This window comes from Plecotus auritus (assembly GCF_963455305.1).
Source record: "Plecotus auritus genome assembly, chromosome: 7".
In the NCBI taxonomy this organism is placed as follows: domain Eukaryota; kingdom Metazoa; phylum Chordata; class Mammalia; order Chiroptera; family Vespertilionidae; genus Plecotus; species Plecotus auritus.
Window position 1 is genome coordinate 36,477,183 of NC_137774.1, and position 22,474 is coordinate 36,499,656.

The window sequence follows — 22,474 nt, forward strand, 5'->3', positions numbered from 1 at the left end:
AAAAAAAAAAAAAAAAAATGTATAGATGGCAACTGAAAAGGAAAAAAATAAAAAAGGATTGTTCCCATCTGTCAGCAAAACTGTTGAGCTATACTCAGCTGAAGTCCTCATCAGGATTCTGTTGATCCAGCAGACGAACATGTGTGAATGGGAAGTGACCTCGTTTGCCATTACACTCCCCTTCCCACTGACCACTGACATTAATCTTCGTAACCTTTACCAGCTCACCGACCTGCAAGAGGAGAATAAGGAGAGCAATTTATTTCCAGTTATGAATGAAAGCTGAAACTCTTAATCTCTGATTAGGCCTACCCTGCCCACGATTGCTCTAGGGCTGACATTACAGAAATGGCTATTTGCTGCCTCCCAAGCCCCAGCCATCAGACTGATTACTTGTGGTTAATGCAGGCAGAAAGAAGTGATGTTAGCAGTGCAGAAAGACACACAGAATACAGAATAGAAAGGATCCTAGAAAACGATACTTTTTGGAAATATCAAGTGTCTTCTGATGAGCAAGCCCAACTAGAGTGACCTACTATTCCTTTTCTTTGTACCCACTATCTTTAGCTTCCAGCCTGCCCCACAAGTTCTGGCCTAGGAAAAGAAATCCATGTCCTCCCCTAACTTCCCACCCCGGTATATAGCAGCAGCACAATCTCCCAACCCACTCTCATACACATATTCTGGCCTATTACTACTTACAGAGCAGAGGGCAATCATAGGAAGCATACTTCACTTGGTCCCAGAAAATGAAGTGTTCCCACCACTTTCCTATCAAGGCAAGGCTTTCCCCATTTGAGCAGATATCGGCCAATATTCCAAATTCCATCAGCTCCCTGCAAAGTCCCTACCTCTTCACCAACCTCACCCTTACCCCACCATATACTGACAGACTTTGTTGCTTCCTCAATGCCACTTGGTACCTGTTCGTTAATAAGGGAACATTAATAAGAGGACATCTTGTTTTTGTTTCTGTTATAAAAAGTTTTCTGTTGCAACATCAGATATAAAATTTTGACAATCTAGGATATACTAGTACCTCTATCCTGCTATGAAACTAAGACAAGGTAAAAAAAAAAAAAAAAAGAACACAAGGGCCCTCGCCGGTTTGGCTCAGTGGATAGAGCGTCGGCCTGCGGACTGAAGGGTCCCAGGTTCGATTCCCGTCAAGGGCACGTACCTTGGTTGCAGGCACATCCCCAGTGGGGGGTGTGCAGGAGTCAGCTAATCGATGTTACTCTCTCATCAATGTTTCTAACTCTATACCTCTCCCTTCCTCTCTGTAAAAAATCAATAAAATATATTTAAAAAAAAAAAAAAAAAGAACACAAGGTCAGTCTGACAAATAGATTCATCCCGTGGCAAAATAATAAACGTTTTGTTTAATATTTGGAGATAAGGCCCCAGATGTCACTGGACTAAATAACTTATAACTATCTTTTGCCCTGGCCAGTGTGGCTCAGTTGGCTGACCTTCATTCTGTGCATCAAAAGGTTGCTGGTTTGATTCCCAGTGAGGGCACATTCTGATTACAGGCTCAATCCTCAGTACAGGGTATGCAGGAGGCAACTGATGGATATTCTACTCTTACATCGATGTTTCTCTCTCTCTAAAAATCAATTTTTTTAAAAAAAGAGAGAGAGCTTATAACTATCTTTTATCAATATCTGAGTTCTGACCATACAAGTGGTTTCTAAGTATAACTGTTCATTTGGTTTTACTAAGTTAATAACTACTATTTATTTAACGTTCATAAAGTATTGTGGAGGGTGTTTTATATTAATTATTTTCTAATCATTGTAATAACCCTATAAGACAGGAACTGTTTTCATATTACAGGTGAAAAAAACTGAGATTTAGAAAAATTACATGATATACACCTTAGGTCAGAGGTCACCAACCGGTGGTCCGCGGACCACTGGTGGTCCATGAGGTCCGAAAGGTTGGCGACCGCTGCCTTAGGTCATACAGCCAGTGGCAGGGCTGGGATCTAAGCCCAGAAGTATCTGGCTCTAAAGCCAATTTATTCTCTTTTTACCATACCAGGAACTTTCCAATTATGCTCCCAGGGCCCTAGGGGTTCTCTAAGAATGTCTGTAGGCCAGCTACTGGCAAAGCCAACTCAGGTCTAGGTCCAGGCCTTCTCTAGAACCAGCTTGATCTCACTCACAAAGGAAACAGCTGCCCTACAAGCCTGTCTGTAATTTCCTAAAGAACTATCTTGAAACCACAGAGGCCTAAAGCTGTTGCGGGAAAAGTAAAAAGAAACCAGGAATATTAAAGACTCTATTTGGGATAAGACAAAAAGGTGAGAAAAAGCAGCAGCTCAGTTTGCTAATACTGTAAAGATTAAGGCTAAATGGTGTAAGGGGAGGAAGGGGAACATACTGCATGCCCATCCTTGCAAGCAGATCTGATCCCTATAGGCTGCCAGCACCAGGGTTCCGTTTATTCCCAGCAATCTTCCAATTCAACATTCCTGACATCTGAGCAGGCCAACTGTGACAAGTAAAGATTTTCTTACAGTTTTTGGGAAGAGGAAGGCCAGACATCAAGGGATAATTTCCTTGCTAGTAAAATTAGTTTGAAAGATTTCTTCCTTTATCCCCAATTCTAATTCTCAGACTTTATCTCACTTGTTACCTTATTTTAAAAACTCTTGCAGTGTTGCAAGAAGGTAGGCACACACAAAAAAGAAAAATAAGCTAGGCACACAGCATCAGTTCCATAACATTTGACTATACCTTAATGAATTTTCCTTGTGCTTGACCTGTCAGCGGCGACCCTTGACTCCCCACCCTTTACACACACACACCACGTTACTAAAATTAATGCCCGTGCTGCTAGCCCCTTGCTACGTTAAAGTCAATTATATCATGTGCAGCACTTCTTTCCTCCATTTTAAATATTTATTTGTATTACCTGTCAAAACACTCATGTCATACTAAGTGCTATTTTTGTAGCTGAACCCAGAATAATACAAGTCCGCCACTTAAGAAAAATATTTGAGCCCTGGCTGGTGTGGCTCAGTTAGTTGGGCGTGGTTCTGTGCATCTAATGGCGGCTGGTTCGATTTCCAGTCAGAGCACATATCTGGCTTTTTGGTTGATCGCGCGCGCGTGTGTGTGTGTGTGTGTGTGCGCGCGTGCGCGCATGCAGGAGGCAGCCTATGTTTCTCTCTCACATCTGTGTTTTTCTCTCTCCCTCTACCTTCCTCGCTCTATAAAAATCAATAAAAATATTTAAAAAGAAAAATATTTGGGGCGATGTGTACGCTCATGTCAAAAATCTAAATGGCCACTCATGTTAGGTTCCCTTCCATATGGAGTCAATGTGGCCAATTTCTTTTTAGTTTGATGACATGCCAGCTAATATCCCTAATTTGTGTCATATCTGAATCCATCATTTTATTGATATTAAGGAACATACACAAGGGATATGAAGGAACATTCTGGAGTGCTGGAAAGGTTTTATACTTTCATCTAGGTGATTATCAGTAGGTGCATATACATGTAAACTGTGAACTGAATACTTATGATTAGTACATTTTACCAAATGATTTCAAATCTAAATAAAAAGGTGTCAAGAAAAGGATGTCTATTATATTTAATTCAGCTTTTCTAGGTGTTTTGTAGAAGATGGTTCTTCAGAGTACATCCTTAAGCCCACCATTCTACTTGATACCAAAATCTAGGCTTTAATACCCCTCTTCTCTGTGTTATACTGTATTTATTTATTTATAAGCAAGATTAGCAGTATTTGATTTTTTAAAAATATGTTTTTACTGATCTTTAGAGAGAGGAAGGGAGAAAGATAGAGAGATAAAAACATCAATGAGAGAGAAACATCGATAGGCTGCCTACTGCACACCCCCCACTAGGCATTGAGCCTGCAACCCAGGCATGTGTCCTGACCAGAATGGAACCAGTAACCTCTTGGTTTCTGGGTTAATGCTCAACCACTGAGCCACACCAACAAGGCATACAGTCTTTATTTTTAGAAATTCAAAGTGCCATCTCAAATCACATCCCCCAGAGCTCTAAGTAAAAGGCAGGTTGAAATGTGGACCAACCCAGTCCCTTGCTGTCAGTACCACAGAACTACACCAGCTTCTTCACAAGTAAGGCAACAAAACCTGCTGGTTTCAAGTTTTAAGCAGTCAACTGAGCTAATTAAGCTATCCATTGTGACCTTGAAGTACAAATACTTTGAGAAAGACCTTAATAAAATTAAATAACCCTTTGTACCATATGGGGTCTTCCTCCTCAAACATTCAAAGCATATGGGGACTCCTGGAGTCAAAAACAATAAACCCCAAAGGCAATATGACTATCCACATGAGGCCCTACTGCTTCAACAGTTTGGAAGAAAGGGTGATTGACACCCTAGGGGGATTAGGTGGGCGTAGTCTAGGAGGGGACAGAGCAGTCTAAGAAAATGGTGCTAAACTTTTTTTGGCTTCTGTAACTTGTTTCCTGAGCCCATTTTTTCTGCAACTCACTTCTACCTCTGTGACTTTCTAAATAAACTTTCTCTTATAATTTGGGAAGAAAAAAAACAACAGAAAATGTTGTTATACTAAAAGCAGTTCTTCAAGTCAGAAACATGACATGTTTCTGAATGCATGCTCCTCTTCCTGTTAGGCAACAATTTACTAAAGCCAAATTCCCGAAGGTCAGACTAGAGAGGATGAGGGGGATGCAGAAGAGTTTGAAGCTTGATATACTATATCAAAGACAAAGAAAGCAAAACTGAACACTTGCCCCAGATATGTTACAATCCCAAGATACAGACCTAGCTGGTTTGGCTAAGTGGATAGAGTGTCAGCCTGCAGACTGAAGGATTCTGGGTTCAATTCTGGTCAATGGCACATGCCTGGGTTGCAGGCTCGATCCCCAGAAGGGGGTGTGCAGGAGACAGCCTATCAATGGTTCTCTCTCATCATTGATGTTTCTCTCTTCCTCTTTGAAACAGGATAGAAGAAAGAGGGACAGTAGACACTTGTCTTAATGAACAATACAGAAATTTAGACTTACAATGCCAGAAAAAGACAAACTAGATACAGCAAGGACATGCCACTCATGTTCTTGTAACTCCCACCTCATTTTTTCTGTTAACAAAGGGGAAATTGGGGTCTTCACTCTTATTTTCCATTTCACAGAGTTCTATGCAGGGAAATGTAGAGTTCAAGTAATCACTGTCAGATATTATCAGGGACCCAAAGCACTTTACAACTTCCCTATCTGTGCCCTGAAGAACAAGCCCAAAACGAAAAATAAAAATAAAATGAAAAAAAAAAAAAAGACTAAGTCCAAGCCTAAGAACACCAGAGAAGCTAGCTCCTTGGTTACTCTGAAATGTTATCATCTATCAAAGGCAAAATGCAAGGCTGAATCAGAGAATGGGAGTTATATAATCAGTACATTTAAAGATATTGTGATGGTTTTGAACAGTCTACAGAGGCATAAAGTAAATTTTAGCACCTGCAATTTACAAGATTCGTTACTACGCCAGCTTCCAAAAAGCCATGAAACAAAAATCTAAGATCAAAATCTTAGCTCAAATCTAAGATAAAAAAATGAAAGCTGCCTCTACACAACTCTGGTGTTATTTCCAGAATTTCTTCTTCAAAACATGCAGCATATCTGCATTGTTTAAAATCTGTCTTAATCAGGATAAATTGGATGGAAAAGATAGAATCTGTCTGATTCAGTTACATTCCCCAGGATACAAGTACCTGACTGACTCACAAATTTATAATATGCAGAGGAATACCCATACTTTGGTTAACTAGAATTAACCTCTTCTTTCCAGACTCTTCGTCTCTACTAGAGAAATCTGGTGGGTGGAAAAGAGGAAGTATCTAATAATTTATATTCCAGTGGGGGACTCTGGTCACAGCAAATATACCATGCAGGGAATATCCATCTGCAAGACAAAGGCAGGTGGTTCTTCAGCACTGTTTTTTTTGTGTGGTTTTATATTGATTTTTTTTTTTTTAAAAAGAGAGGAAGGGAGAGGGAGAGAGAGAGAGAAACATCGATGAGAGAGAAACATCAATCAGCTGCCTCTTGCACACCCCCCACTGGGGATGGGCCCACAACCAAGGTACATGCCCTTGACCGGAATCGAACCTGGGACCCTGGAGTCTGCAGGCCAATGCTCTATCCACTGAGCCAAACCAGTTAGTTGCAGCACTGTTTTTTAATTTACTGTTTTAAAATACAGAAACCTGAGGAATAACCAAGATGGTAGCATAGGTAAACACCTGAAATTGCTGCCTCACACAACCACTTCAAAACTACAACTAAAAGACAAAACGGACATCATCCAGAACCACAGGAAGGCTGGCTGAGTGGAAATTCTACAACTTGAAGGAAAGAGAAAAGCACACTGAGACTCAGAGAAGGTGCGGAAGTAAATTACAGAGGTACGGTGGCATGAGCAAGCGCAGAAAGGGCTGGCAACTGAGGACTCGGTTGTCTTTTTCCATCAGGAGGGAGACACAAGCTCCCGACTGCTCTGAACTCCAGTTCCAGGCGAGACTCGGGACCCAGACTCATACGGGGAGAAACTGGACTGTCTGGCATTGGATGGAACTCGAGGCTTTCTCTCAGAGGTGCTTGCAGCGATCACCAAGGACAAAGAGGGCCTCTTAAGGCAGGGCTGAGGATCAGCCATAGCTGTTTGCTCTGCCCTGTTAATTCCCTGAGACCCTGCCCCACCCAAGCTGTGTGCAGAGGCTTTTGCATATGAATGGCCTGGTCCTTTGCAATCTAAAATTACCTAACAAACTGCAGCTGGGTCAGAGAGACCTAGAACATCCAAAAGAAGGCCCAAGGCCCCACAGCAGCTTGCATTGCTTCACAGCTGGGCCTCATCTGGGCACCTCCAAACCCCAAACAAAGTAAAGGAATCTGCAGATCTCTCCGTAGCTCCTGCTGAGTGGCCTCAGGCAGAGGCTAAATTAGCACCTCCTTGGAGATCCAAGAGCCAGTGTACCCAGGGGTCAGAGTGGGACCATCCAGATTACAACTCCTCAGATCCATAAGGGACACACTCAGGGGGAAGACTCAGTGAGCACCAAAGCCCCACTGAAGCAAGTCTTATCCCATAAGGGAGTCTCCAGCACAGAAGTTCTTGCAGTGTAGACACAACTGATCCTCACAGCCAATTGGCCTGGAGGTCAATTCCTCCCAGTGATACCAACAACAATCAAGGCTTAACTACAACAAGACTGTGCACACAGCCCACAAAGGGGTGCACCAAGAGTGTCCACCTCAGGTAACTGGGGAGGCTGAGTCACTGGGCCCTATAGGACACCTAGCATACAAAGCCACTCTATCAACTTCAGGGAAGCAGCCAAAATGCGGAGACAAAGAAACAGGTCACAAATGACAGAAATGGAGGAAAGCAAACAACTGGATATAGAGTTCAAAACCACAGTTTTAAGGTTTTTCAAGAATTTTCTAGAAAAAGCCAATAAATTTAGTGAGACCCTGAATAATATGAAAAAGGACCAATTAGAAATTAAGCATACACTGACTGAAATAAAGAATAATATACAGAGATCCAACAGCAGACTAGAGGATCACAAGAATCAAGTCAAAGATTTGAAACACAAAAAAGAAAAAATCACCCAACCGGAAAAGAAAAAAGAAAAAAGAATCCAAAAATATGAAGATAGTGTAAGGAGCCTCTGGGACAACTTCAAGCGTACCAACATCTGAATTATTGGGGTGCCAGAAGAAGAGAGAGAGCAAGATACTGAAAACCTATTTGAAGAAATAATGACAGAAAACTTCCCCCACCTGGTGAAAGAAATAGACTTACAAGTCCAGGAAGCTCAGAGAACCCCAAACAAAAGGAACCCAAAGAGGACCACACCAAGACACATCATAATTAAAATGCCAAGAGCAAAAGACAAAGAGAGAATATTAAAAGCAGCACGAGAAAAACAGTTAGCTAGCTACAAGGGAGTACCCATACGATTGTCAGCTGATTTCTCAACAGAAACTATGCAGGCCAGAAGGCAGTGGCAAGAAATATTCAAAGTGATGAATAGCAAGAACCTACAACCAAGATTATTCTACCCAGCAAAGCTATCATTCAGAATTGAAGGGCAGATAAAGAGCTTCACAGATAAGAAAAAGCTAAAGGAGTTCATCACCGCCAAACCAGTATTATATGAAATGCTGAAAGGTATTCTTAAAGAAGAGGAAGAAGAAAAAAGTAAAGATAAAAATTATGAACAACAAATACATATCTATCAACAAGTGAACCTAAAAATCAAGTGAATTAAAAACCTGAGGAACAGAATAATCTGGTGAATATAATAGAATCAGGGGCATAGAAAGGGAGTGGACTGATAATTCTCAGGGGGAAAGGGGTATGGGGGGTTCATGAAGAGACTGGACAAAAATCATACACCTATGGATGAGGACAGTGGGGGGGAGGTAAGGGCAGAAGGTGGGGTGGGAACTGGGCGGAGGGGAGCTATGGGGGGAAAAAGGAGAAACAATTGTAATAATCTGAATAAAGATTTATTAAAATAAAAATAAAAAATAAAAAGAAGAGGAAGAGCCCTGACTGGTTTGGCTCAGTGGATAGAGCGTCGGCCTGCGGACTGAAGGGTCCCAGGTTCGATTCCAGTCAAGGGCATGTACCTTGGTTGCGGGCACATCCCAAGTGGGGGGGTGTGCAGGAGGCAACTGATCGATGTTTCTAACTCTCTATCCCTTTCCCTTCCTCTCTGTAAAAAATCAATAAAATATATTAAAAAAAAAAAAAAAGAAGCCCTAACCGGTTTGGCTCAGTGGATAGAGCGTTGGCCTGCGGACTGAAGGGTCCTAGGTTCGATTCCGATCAAGGGCATGTACCTTGGTTGCGGGCACATACCCAGTGAGGGGTGTGCAGGAGGCAGCTGATCGATGTTCCTCTCTCATCGATGTTTCTAACTCTCTATCCCTCTCCTTTCCTCTCTGTAAAAATCAATAAAATATATATTTAAAAAAAAAAAAGAAGAGGAAGAAAAAGAAAAAGGTAAAGATAAAAATTATGAACAACAAATACATATCTATCAACAAGTGAACCTAAAAATCAAGTGAATAAAAAATCTGATGAACAGAATAAACTGGTGAATATAAATAGAATCAGGGGCATAGAAAGGGAGGGGACTGACAATTCTCAGGGGGAAAGGGCTGTGGGGGGTGGGGGAAGAGACTGAACAAAAATCATACACCTATGGATGAGGACAGTGTGTGGCGGGGTAAGGGCAGAGGGTGGGGGTGTGAACTGGGTGGAGGGGAGATATGGGGCCAAAAAGAGGAACAACTGTAATAATCTGAACAATACAGATTATTTAAAAAAAAACAGCCCTAACCGGTTTGGCTCAGTGGATAGAGCTTCACCCTGTGGACTGAAGGGTCCCAGGTTCGGTTCCCGTCAAGGGCATGTACCTTGGTTGCGTGCACATCCCCAGTAGGGGGTGTGCAGGAGGCAGCTGATCAATGTTTCTCTCTCATCGATGTTTCTAATTCTCTATCCCTCTCCCTTCCTTTCTGTAAAAAAATCAATAAAATATATTTTTAAAAAACAATAAAAAATAAAGCAAAAACAACAAAAAAAGATTCTTTGTCTTTAATTTTTGGCATTTAAAAATAAAATAAAATACAGAAAACCCTTTCTTAAAAAAAAAATCAATCTGTCCTAGCCGGTTTGGCTCAGTGGATAGAACATCAGCCTGTGCGCCGAAGTGTTCCTGATTGCATTCCAGTCAGGGGCATGTACCTCGGTTGCAGGCTCCTTCCTGGCCTGGGCCGTGGTCGGGCAGGTATAGAAGGCAACCAATCGATGTGTTTCTCTCACATCAATATTTCTCTCTATCTTTCCCCCTCTCTCCTACTCTCTCTAAAAATCAATGGAAAGCCCTGGCTGGTTTGGCTCAGTGGATAGAGTGTCCGCCTGGGGACTGAGGGATCCCGGGTTCGATTCCTGTCGAGGGCACATGCCCGGGTTGTGGGCTCAACCCCCAGTGGGGGGCGTGCAGGAGGCAGCCAATCAATGATTCTCTCTCATCACTGATGTTTCTCTCTCCCTCTCCCTTCCTCTCTGAAATTAAAAAAAAAAAAAAAAAAAAAAAAATTAATGGAAAATATCCTTGGGTGAGAATTAAAAATATAATAATCTTAGAGAGTCCCTAATATATAACGAAGATAAAAAGTTACTTTAGCCCTGACTGGTTTGGCTCAGAGGATAGAGCATTGGCCTGCGGACTGAAGGGTCCTGGGTTCGATTCCCGTCAAGGGCACATGCCCAGGTTGCAGGCTTAATCCCCAGTTGGGGGCATGCAGGAGGCAGTGATTCCCTCTCATTGATGTTTCTCTCTCTCCTTCTCCCTTCCTCCTGAAATCAATAAATAATGTATTAAAAAGAAAAAGAATCACAGACTGAATTTGGGTATGGTAGAAAAAGCACCAAGGGTTGATTATATCTCCACTTCCACATCATTTGAACAATCCATTCAATCTATCTAAACATCAGGATATCTAAGGTCCTTTCCAACTATTGAGTTCTATGATGGTAAACTAACACCATGTTTTTAATCACATAAATTGTTTTAAAGGTGTAACTTGGGGTATTTGTTCTAACTCAAAAAAGACCATCTTTAGCAATCAACATATGTGGCTCAAAACCAATATCCAATCAAAAAAGAAAACTTACTAAAATCATAAACTAGTTTTCTACTTAAATCTCTATTTCACTAGATTGTGTTTCACAGCAGGGCAAGCAGCTCAACCATTTTTGAGCACTAAAGCCTCTAATCAAGGCAGGCATCATTAAAACAATTCTGTTTCAGAAAGCAAATGCAGCACTGGCTGGCACCAGTGTCCCATGCACCAAAAGGTAGGTGGTTCGATTCCCAGTCAGAGCACATGCCCAGGTTGCGGGTTTGGCCCCCGGTTGGGTTGCATAGGGAAGGCAGCTGATCAATGTTTCTCTCTCACATCAATTTTTCTCTCTTCCTCTCCCATCATCTCTCTCTAAAAATCAATAAAAACATATTTTTGAAGAAAGAACATGAAAATGGAAGGAAAATTAATGTGATATATATTCTCTCCTGGTGTTAGCTGACTTATCCCATGAGTGCTATTCCCACACTCCAGTCTAGTGCTAACAAAGTCTACAATGACTGTCAAGTGTCACATCTGTTGCCCAGTCAGTGTGGCTCGGTGGTTGAGTGTTGACCTATGAACCAGGAGGTCATGGCTTGATTCCCATCAGAGCACATGCCAGGGTTGCAGGCTGGATCCCCAGTAGAGGGTATGCAGGAGGCAGTCGATCAATGATTCTCCCTCATCATTGATGTTTCTCTCTTTCTCTCCCCATCTCCCTTCCTCTCTGAAATCATTAAAAATATATTTTTTTAAAAAGAGCCACACCTGTCATGTGCACAGCACCATGTTGGATGATCATCTGAATTGAAATAAAAACATGAGGCTAGAAACTTGTTTTCTTCATTCTCCGAACTCTAAGTGGGAAAAAGTGGTGTGGCCTAGACAACATATTTCATTTTTCTTCAAAGCAGGGACACAATACTTTTAAGTCATAACATGATCTCAAAGAATACACACTTCAAAAACACACATTTTCCAGTCAAACCTGTAAGACTCAAGATACACTATCCAAAATGTAAAAGAAAAATTTCAAATCCAGTAATATCAGAGACTAGTACAAATAAATTCTGGCTTATTCTGTGGGTTAACACTCCCCCATTTAGACACAGGGCAGCTCTTACTCTTTAGTGTATGAACATGACCAAAGAAAACAAAATTTAGAGAAGATGTCAGTTTATAAGAATACACGTTTGCTCCTTCTCAGCTAATATGTGCTTATAACTACAGCCTGTGCTTATGAAAGCTACTTCCTTATACTCAAGTTATAATATCAGGAGGCTCTGAAAGATGGGATAGCATGCCACTCCTGTACAAGCTTTTATACTGAACCACTAGCTCTGCATAACTCAGAAAGGGGGAGATGTAAAGGGGGAGGTAGGGAGAAAGGGAAAGGGAGGGAGGAAAGAGACAAAGCTGTGAATGCTAAAGAGAGGAATAAACACAATGGTTGGCCAGAGAAGAGGGGCTACCAAGGATAACTATTTATCAGTAAAAGGTAATTTATTCCTCAAGAGGAACTAGCTTTTTGCCTGCAAAATGCATTATACAACAAAGACCAAGTAAACCTGCTGCTCCTTGGAATTAATATTTGAGTATATCTCTTCACATCTGTACTACACTTTACTTTTCCTCCTGAATTATTACTTGAACACAATCAATCAACAGTAAGAATCCCCATGCCCCAAAAGTAAAAACATGAAGTTTCTGTGGAAAAATTCCATGTAAGTGCTGACAGGAACCACTTATTATTACTCAAATCTTTGTAAGCCCACCTTATTTCAGACGATAAAAAGAAAGGAAGGAACAGGTTAGAATATAGATGAGAAATAATATTTTAGGTTAATTCCTGTGAATTCAGGTGGTGTTATTGACCAAAGTATGTTTAGTAGACCAATCAGAACATTCAGTTATACAGTTTTAAGCTTATTCATTCCAAAATAGGTTTTCTATAAAAAAAGAGAAAACCCAATTAAATGCCCAAATCAGTACTTAATGGTTCAACATCTACAACATCACAATGCTGGAGCTTGTATTCAGCATTCCTACAAAGCTCTAAGAGGTCTAAAAGGGAGATCCTATAGCAGATCTCTTCTTTCTATATTTTGCACATTATGTACCTCCAAAGCCAAGGCTGTCTTGTCGTAGGCATTAGGGACTCGCTTCTGGATTACCCTGGCATAAATGGGCCCATTCTGGAGGTTAGGGAGCGGAGTGTTGACGCTGGGTTGGGCATAGGGCCCAGGCTCCGGCCCACCCAGTGGCTGTGGGTGGGAACCCTCCTGGTTACCTCCAATCATAGCCGATACTGAGGCGGGGCCAGGTCTATACTTCTCCACGTAAGGGACTGGAATCATCCCCCTCTTGCCTTCCATGTCCTCTGCATTCCACCACTGCTCTTCAGGCTTATCCCGGATTTTCAGGATGTCTCCTTTCTTAAAGGGAAGATCTTCTTCATCATTCCCATTAAAGTCAAAGAGGGCTCGCACATACTCTGTCTCCTCCTGCCTGAGATTCACTCCACTACCCTGCCTGGATCTGGAAACTGGTTCTATCAACGTTGTAGTGTCCAAATAGTGTATTTTGTAGAATTCCAGTAAAGCAGGCAATGAATCAAACTCTTGATCTCCTATTCGGAGCCTGGAGGGACTCACCCCTGGAAAAAAATAGAGCAGGGTATTATTTAAAGATGTATTACACTGGTGATAAAAACACAGATTTTAAATATTTCCCACACACATTTAGTCAATATTTTATTAGAAAGAAAAATAAATACTGTCTAAAAAATAACCCCTTCTCTTCATAGCAAACAAATCATATTTTGTAGCTGAAACATTCCCTGGGAAAAAAGATTCCCACCACCACCTGCAGCAGAGAAGGAACAGATCATGGTAGACCAAGCCTCTCAGGACAGGCTCTCATACTGGATCAAAGACAGCAACATGGAGACCTATTGTTCATTCTCCCATAATGTTATTATCCCATTTACACAATAGCACAATGTTCAAGGTTTTGTTGCAATATTTTCTTCAACCTCAGGGAATGTAGCAAGCTCTCCTTTCTCATAGGTCCCAGCAGCTATTCTAGGAAGAGGTGGGGAGAACTTGGTATTTATCTACACTAAACTCATACATTTGTTCTCTTCACATCTAAAATGTACAATTTGAAAGAGAAACAGTTTTAAGATTGATTGCTGCCCTAACAGGTTTGGCTCATTGGCTCAGCGGATAGAGCTTCGGCCTGCAGACTCAAGGATCCCAGGTTTGATTCCGGTCAAGGGCATGTACCTTGGTTGCGGGCACATCCCCAGTAGGAGGTGTGCAGGAGGCAGCTGATTGATGTCTCTCTCTCCCTCTCCCTTCCTCTCAGTAAAAAAAAAATCAATTATATTTTTTTAAAAGAAAAAAAGACTGATTGCTGAGATGTCCGGGTAAGTCAGTTGGTTAGTGTTGTCTGCAGAACTGATTCCAGGTCAGGACAACAGAGAAGAATCAACCAATGAGCCCTAGCCACTTTGGCTCAGTGGACAGAGCATAGGCCCTCGGACTGAAGGGTCCTGGGTTCCATTCAAGTCAAGGGCACGTACCTTGGTTGCAGGCTTGATCTGAGGCCTTGGTCGGGACATGTGAGGGAGGCAACCAATCGATGTGTTTCTCACTTGGATGTTTCTTCCTGTTTCTCCCCCTCCCTTCCACTCTCTCTAAAAATCAATGGAAAAAAATATCCTCAGGTGAGGATTAATGAAAGTAAACAAATGAATAAATAAAAATCCCTTTTAAAAAATCAACCAATGAATGCATGGATGGGTGGAACAATGAACCATTATTTCTCTCTCTCTTCTTTCCTCTCTAAAATCAATTTTTTTAAGAAACTGATTGCTGATATCAATGTCATTTATGATAGCCAAAAAAAAGCTTTATTTGGCAAAAAAAAAAAAAGGAGTCTAAACAAAAACTAAGAAACTGCCTAAAAATCAATACCTAAGGGGCCTTTGCTTAAATATAACATGGAAACTGGATTGTTCCCTTGGAAGAAACAGGTCATAAAAAAGGTAAACAAGGATGCTTGGAGGGGGGAGGGAGATAAAGAGATGTTAAAATCCTCAACCTCTGATGACACACTGAGGATCCAAGACAAAGGACATATTAGAAATGCTTAAAATTTGCAATATGCAAAGGTGTGTGTGGCCTTAGACACAGGGCCTACTTCAGAATGTATTCCCTCTCTATCAAGTTCTAGAATTGAAGAATAAATAAACATATATCAGTTCAAATAAGAAACAGTTTTGTGTGTTTTAATACTCACCTGAGGATATATTTTCACTAAGCTTAGAGAGAGGGAGGGAGAAACATTGATGGATTGCTTTCCACATGTACCCCGGCCAGGAATCCAACCCACAACCCTTCAGTGCATATGACAATGTTCCAATCACTGAGCTACACCAGCCAGGGTGAAAGAGTTTTCTTTTTCTTATTTTAAAATATATTTTTATTGACTTCGAGAGGAAAGAAGAGGGCAAGAGAAACATCAATGATGAGAGAGAATCACTGATAGGCTGCCTCCTGCACACCCCACATTGGGGATTGAGTCCACAACCTTGGCATGTACAGTGACCAGGAATCGAACCGTGACCTGCTGGTTCATAGGCCCATGCTCAACCACTGAGCCACACTGGCTGGGCTTCTTTTTTTCTTAAGATTTTTAGACAGAATGGAAGGGAGGGAGAGAGGGAAACATCCATCAGAGAGGCATATCGATTGGTTGCCTACCACTCTCGCCCGGGCCTAGGATCGAACCTGCAACCGAGATACCTGCCCATGATAGGGAATGGAACCCATGACACTTTGGTCCGAGGGCTGATGCTCTAACCATTGAAGAACCCAGGTAGGGCAGAGAAACAGTTTTCTAATGAGGAATACAATCCTTTAGCTTACACTCTGCTGAGCACCAAAATATCAAATCATCTTTATTAGATTTAAACATTTTAAAAATATATTGATTCCAGAAAGAAAAGGGAAAGAGAAACATCAATTTGTTGTTCCACTTATTTTTAAGTTTTCTTAGTGCAGTTTGGTGGATTATTTTTATTGTGTTGAGATACACATAACAGTTACCATTTTAACCATTAAAAAATTTTTTTATTGATTTTTTTTAGAGGGAGAGGAAGAAACATCAAAGTGAGAAACATCCATCTGTTGCCTTCCATATGCATCCTGACCTGGAATCAAACCTGCAACCTGGGCATGTGCCCTAACCGGGAATTGAAACAGCAATCTTTTGGTGCATGGATGAGCCACACTGACCAGGATCCCATTTTTCTTTTTTTTTTAAGAGAGACAGACAGACATGATTTGTTGTTCCACTTATTTATGCATCCACTGGTTGCTTATTGTATGTACCCTGACTGGAGATCAAACCTGCAACCTTGACTTATCAGGACACTCTAACCAACTGAGCTTACCCAGCCAGGGCACTTGACTGGATTTTTTGCTTTTGGTTTCCTGATAATAGCTCCATAGACGATTGTTTTTTGATTTTTATAATTTCCCATATTCTTCAAGAACATGATTTTTTAAAATTGATCTTACAGAGAGGGAGGGAAGAAGGGAGGGAGGGAAAGAAAGATGGAGGAAGGAAGAAAAATCGGTTGCCTCCCACATGCACCCCAACTAGGGATCAAACCCACAACCTGGGCATGTGCCCTTATCAGGAATCGAACCTGCAACCTTGGTGTACAGGATAAAGTTCCAACCAACAGAGTCACACCAGCCAGGGCAAGAACATGACTTTTAATTGATATAAAGTATTCCCAACGTTTCACTAGTGCAAATGATGCTGTTATTAGCATTTTTGTTCTTATTAATGACTATTTTATTACTTCCTTAGGATACAACAACTTAAAACGCAAATTACTCCCTTAGGATAAACAACTTAAAATGCAACTGTGGGATCAAATGGTAAGAACATTACAGTTTGCCCGGCTGGCTTGGCTCAGGTTGCTGAGCGTTGACCTATGAACCAGGAAGTTGCAGTTCAATTCCCAGTCAGGGCACATACCCAGGTTTTGGGCTCAATCCCGTGAGGGGTGTGTAGGAGGTGGTGGATCAATGACTATCATCCTTGATTTTTCTATCTCCCTCTCCCTTCCTCTCTTGAGATCAATAAAAAATATTTTAAAAAATTAAGGTTTATGTTGCCAAATTGCCCTCCGAAAATTTGCATGATTTTACACTCCCACAGGTGGTTTATATGTTCCCATTTTCCAATGTCCTTATCAAAACTGCATTTTAAAAATCACTGCCAATTTAATAAGAGAAATATTATCTTTTGAAATATCATTAGTTGTTTGCTTTTCACATTTTTTGACTTATTTGTACCTCTTTCGTGAAAGTTACTTAAGTCCTTTTTAAGGAAAATTGGACAATCTACCCTCTCCACTTGTATTAACAATGACCCACCCATCCAAAAGCCATGGCGATTAATGCTGTGAAATAGGAACACTGTGGTAGTCCAGATGTCTAAAATTAATTCACCACTCTAAAAATGAGACCCAATTGTTTTGTTCAATGTTAGAAAATATTTCTTCCAGAATGACCAGAAAAACTACACTTAACATTCTCTACTGGGGAGAGGTGAAAAGACAACCTTTGGAAGTTAGTCAAAAGTCGTCAATACAGAATGAATTCTGATGAGTGCTTTCTCTTTTCATCCAAAAGAATGATAAGACCAATACATAATTTAAAGTTGCACATTTCTTACAAAAGTCCACCTGTGGAATTCATGGCTGCAGGCTAACACAAGTTAATAGCCCACAGTAATGCTGGCTGTCTTACTAAGAGGATGAAATACATGCCCAGACCCAGGACTGTCCATCTATGATAAACACAGGCACTAGCAGAATCTGGACTGCCACAGTAATCACAATAGTTCCAAGTGCAGGACTGGAGACATGATTTGGTTATGAACATACCAGAGCATGGTGGTGGTGCTGCATTCTGGAGTTTCTCATCACTGAAGTAGATCACCAATGAGAAATTACTGCCATTCAAATTGGGCAGGCAAGGAGATGCATGGCTACCTTGCCTATCATCACTAGGCTAATTCAGTGATTCTTCAGGCCAAATGAACTACGTAAGGACAAGGTCAGTTATGAGTTCCAAGGAGACCTACTTAGCACTGCTGGACAAAGAAAGCCTCCAGGGCAGAGTGGTAGGGAGAACCCTCACAACAGCAAAGGGCCCATGGTCTACGAAAATGGTCCTAATAACACCTGGGGAGAAAAGCTCCCTTGCTAGAGTAGAGTAGAGCAACAGCCAAATGGTTTTCACTAGTTGTCTTTTTGGGACAGTAGTTGGCAGACAGTAAGTGCTCAGTAAGTGTGAGATTTTTTTTTTTTAAATCCTCACCTGAGGATACACTTTTATTGATTTTTAGAGGTGGGGGGAGAAAAAAACACGATCCACTGTGTCCCCATCCCCTGTACACCCAGACTGGGGAACACCCTGAAACCCAGGCACGTGCCTTGACCAAGAATCAAACCTGCAACCTTTTGGTGTATGGGACAACGATCCAACCAACTGAGACACTCGGCCAGAACAATAAGTGTTAGAGATATTATTCTTAATGAACATAACTTTAAAGTGAGGGAAAGAAGTTAAATGAAAATCTGTTCCCAGCTTTAAGCTCACAGCATAGCTGGGGATACATAAAAGTATAAGTGTGATTGGTGAGCAAGAAGCAAAGCAGGACGTCTTAGGAAGACATGCTTTTTCACCCCTGTAGCTTTCACTTTCAACTGGAGATGTGTTCTTACAAAAATAAAATTTTGCCCCTAGCTGGTGTTCTCAGTGGTTCAAGCGTCAGCTCATGGACTGAAGGGTCCCAGATTCAATTCTGGTGAAGGACACATACCTTGGTTGCGGGCTTTATCCCTAACCCAGTTGGAGCATGTGTGAGAGGCAACCAATTGATTTCACATCGATGTTTCATTGTTTCTATCCCTCCCTTCCACTGTCTGAAAAATCAATGGAAAAATATCCTCAGGTGAGGAATAACAACAAACCAGGTTCTCAGATACAACAAAATCACAATGAAAAAGCAGCTCTGGCCCTAACCGGTTTGGCTCAGTGGATAGAGCATAGACCTGCGGACTGAAAGGTCCCAGGTTCGATTCCGGTCAAGGGCATGTACCTTGGTTGTGGGCACATCCCCAGGAGGAGCTGTGCAGGAGGCGGCTGATCGATGTTTCTCTCTCATCGATGTTTCTACCTCTCTATTCCTCTCTGTAAAAAATCAATAAAATATATATATATTTTTTAAAAAAGCGGCTCTGGCCACTATTAAATATTTGCAAGGTACCCTTTTAACTCTAAGAAGGAAAGCAACTACTCCCTGTCATCCATTATTATGGCTCCAACTAGAGACCTGGTGCACCAATCAGTGCATGGGTGGGGGCTGGCAGGAGGTTGGCCAGCTGCCCCCCCACACACACCTTCGAACTCCGGGTCAAACTCCCAGTCGGAAGGACAATTTGCATATTAGGTTTTTATTAAATAGGATATTGCACTAGCCCAAGTGAAATTTGTGTGTGTATGTTGTTGATTTTTTTTTCTGGGGGGACAAGGGGGCAGGGTTTAGAACAAATAAGACCACTAAGCCAAGTCCCTTATAAAGATCAGTGTGAGAATTATGAAAAGAAAAACTGGAAGCTCATCTTCCATAAAGGTAGGAAGTTGGTTCAATTAATTTCTTGTTCAAATGCTTCACGGTGTAAACTGGGTCCAATATGTGTGTTTTGTTTTTTTCAGCTTGACAATCCCAGTGGTCACAGAAATGCAAGTTAAGCACCAAGGGAAATCTTTCACATTACCTATAAATTATTTATCTATTCTAATTCCACAGAGAAGTACCTGTTTTTGTGTACTTCCGAAGCAGTTAGATATATGTGAAATCAAGCTTTGTTGGTCCAAACTCCAGAAGAAGGGAAGGGAGGGGAACAGAATATACATAAGTCATAGAAAAGCTCAAACCTCACCACAACTATGTGTCCAGCTCCCTTTCTTTTGTTTTTGTTTTTGTTTTTTTTTGGGGGGGGAGGGTAAGGAAAAGTTTATTGATCAAGAAGATGGGAGAACTAATTCTCAGATCCATCTTAAGAGAGTCTGGAAATCAAGCATCATGTTATTCTCAAGGGGAGGAGGGGGGAGGCAAGGGGTAGGCACTGCCTTAGACTTAGGTAGGCAGGGAAAAGGATGAAGAGCTCAAACTCTCTAAATTCCTTTGTTACGGGTCAACCCCACCTGAGTCCTGACAAAGGGACTGCTCAGCCTCAAGCAGAATTCCTTCATGTAATTAGCATGTCTATAGCTGGAGCACTTAGCAAGGCCAGAGAGAGGGAGCACCTCACGGTTACTTCCCCCTCTATGTTGATCCCTCAATCCTGAGGGGTATAGGGTAACTGGGTTCAGGTTCAAGAGGGAAGATTCACTTGTAGTTTGGAATCTGGTTTGCCTGCCCATTGTGACCCTCTTCTCTGGCTCTTACAATCTCACACATATCTACCTCGATCGCTGAGCCTTAGAGGGGCATTTTGGGTGTTCAATTTTAAAAGTAGAGAACACTGCAACGGCAGAAGCAGCAGGCCAGGATACCTGTACCCTAAGTAATGACAAGGCACTCTGAATCTGTAAGGGTGCCAGTGAGAAAGACTAGATGAAATGACGGGCTGAGAGCTTCATTTTTGCTAGAATGAAGACAGGCAGTGACACTCTAACAGATTCCTGGGTCCTCAGTCCAAACGTCCCTGATGATGTCATCAGATGCTCAAGCAGGCTCTGTGTGGCTTACACAGCATCAGTCACCAAAACAGCCCAAGCATGAGCTGTTGTGCTCTAAGTTTACATTGTGTGGTCTAACTGGAAAGACTGCTGGGGCTCTAGCTGGCTTGGCTCAGTGGATAGAGCGTCAGTCTGCGGACCAAAGGGTCCCGGGTTCGATTCCGGCCAAGGGCACATGCCTGGGTTGTGGGCTCGATCCCCAGTGGGGGGCGTGCAGGAGGCAGCCAATCAATGATTCTCTTTCATCATTGATGTTTCTATCTCTCTCTCCTTCTCCCTTCCTCTCTGAAATCAATAAAGAAATATATATATATTAAAAAAAAAAAAGACTGCTGGGAACCATGTACTAGTAAACAAAGTGATATTCTGTTTTATCAGCCTCCAAAGTCAATCTTCATTTGTTAGATTTCTGGTGACATCCAGAGTTCTGCATGTCTCTCTCAGACATGACATTGCTGTCAAAGCCTCATCAAGTATTTCCAATTGTGTCCCTTCTTACAAATTGAGCCTTGGCTCACAGAGAAACAGCAAACAAAATGGGTAGAGCCCAACATCCTGGCCCTACGGAGGCCCCCAAAATGCAGATGGCTTTGGCCCAAGTGAGAGAAAGCCCTTGATTGAACCTGAACCCAGTTGCCCTATATTCCTCAAGACTGGGGAATCAATAGAAAAGGGGGATCAACAGTGAAATGCTCCCTCTCTGGTGGCCTTCAAGCTAACCACTCCTGCTATATCCAGCTCCTTTCCCTTAGTTATCTTCTTCCAACCACAAACAGACAAAGGCAGGAAATAGAAAGGTGGGAAAGGAAAAGAGATAGATAGTCTAGAGAACAGAACCAAGGACAGGGCTCTCATTGCCAAGACTTGGAAAACCTCACTGACTTGTTCTACATCAAACTTAGGCTGGATTCTGAACATACAGTTTAAACTGACACATTCAGAAATCAAAATCAACACATTATTGCTCTGGTTTCTATACATGCTCAACTTACTACTTTAAAGCATTTTTAGCCCTCGGTTTACATCAGTTTTTATGATACCACTTCCTGAAAGTTTTATGAAGAACACCCAAGAGCTGGGCATGGGTACTACCACAACCTTTTTGATCTCACAGCATCTCCTTTTTCCTTTCCTCTTTCCTAATTCCCACTCCCTCTCTTACCTCTCCTTAGCTTATGGTATTTACAGAGGTTGTTTAAACAACCCCAACTACCTGTCCAACACAAAGGGCTAAAAAGACCACTGACTTCCATTTGTGAAGGTATCTTTAAGAGGTATCAAGATGTATGGTCTCCTAAGCCAGAGGTCGGCAAACTCATTAGTCCACAGAGCCAAATATCAACAGTACAATGATTGAAATTTCTTTTGAGAGCCAAATTTTTTAAACTTAAAACTTCTTCTAACGCCACTTCTCCAAAATAGACTCACCCAAGCCGTGGTATTTTGTGGAAGAGCCACACTCAAGGGGCCAAAGAGCCGCATGTGGCTCGCGAGCCGCAGTTCGCCGACCACTGTCCTAAGCAAATAGAATTTCTATAAATGGATATCAGCATGGTGCTTTGCAGATTCAGAATGATTGCGTTTGATGAATTCTGTCATTTACTAGCTGTATGAGCTGTTTTTTAACATTTCATGGGGCCAAATACCTACCTAATAAAGTTCCTAAAAGTAGCCAGTATATTATGGGTGCTCAACAAAAGAAAATTCATGCCCTGGCCAGGAAACCCAATATACCAAGGTTGCAGATTCGATCTCTGATCAGGGCACATACAAGAAGCAACCAATGAATGCATAAATAAGTTGAACAATAAATCAATGTTTCTCTCGCCCTTCCTCTCTCTAGAATCAATTAAAAAAAAAAAAAATTGTGGGGTTTTTTTGCCCTAACCCGTTTGGCTCAGTGGATAGAGCATCGGCCTGCGAACTGAAAGGTCCCAGGTTCGATTCCAGTCAAGAGCATGTACC

The 22,474-nt window shown here is 41.7% G+C and overlaps 1 protein-coding gene across 2 annotated transcripts in view; it reads right to left on the reverse strand.

The window, feature by feature from the left end:
• Positions 1-22,474, reverse strand: part of CRK (CRK proto-oncogene, adaptor protein) — a 27,211-nt gene continuing 4,737 nt past the window's right edge. Inside the window, exons 2-3 of one of the 2 annotated variants that reach the window (XM_080680659.1) lie at positions 12,964-13,329; positions 1-232 (exon numbers count right to left, since the gene is read on the reverse strand). In XM_080680659.1, the coding sequence (XP_080536785.1) occupies positions 225-232; positions 12,964-13,329 (374 nt within the window). In that variant the 3' untranslated portion in view covers positions 1-224. Of the gene's footprint in view, positions 233-12,793; positions 13,330-22,474 lie in introns of both variants that reach the window. The other variant, XM_080680658.1, reaches the window with a different exon arrangement.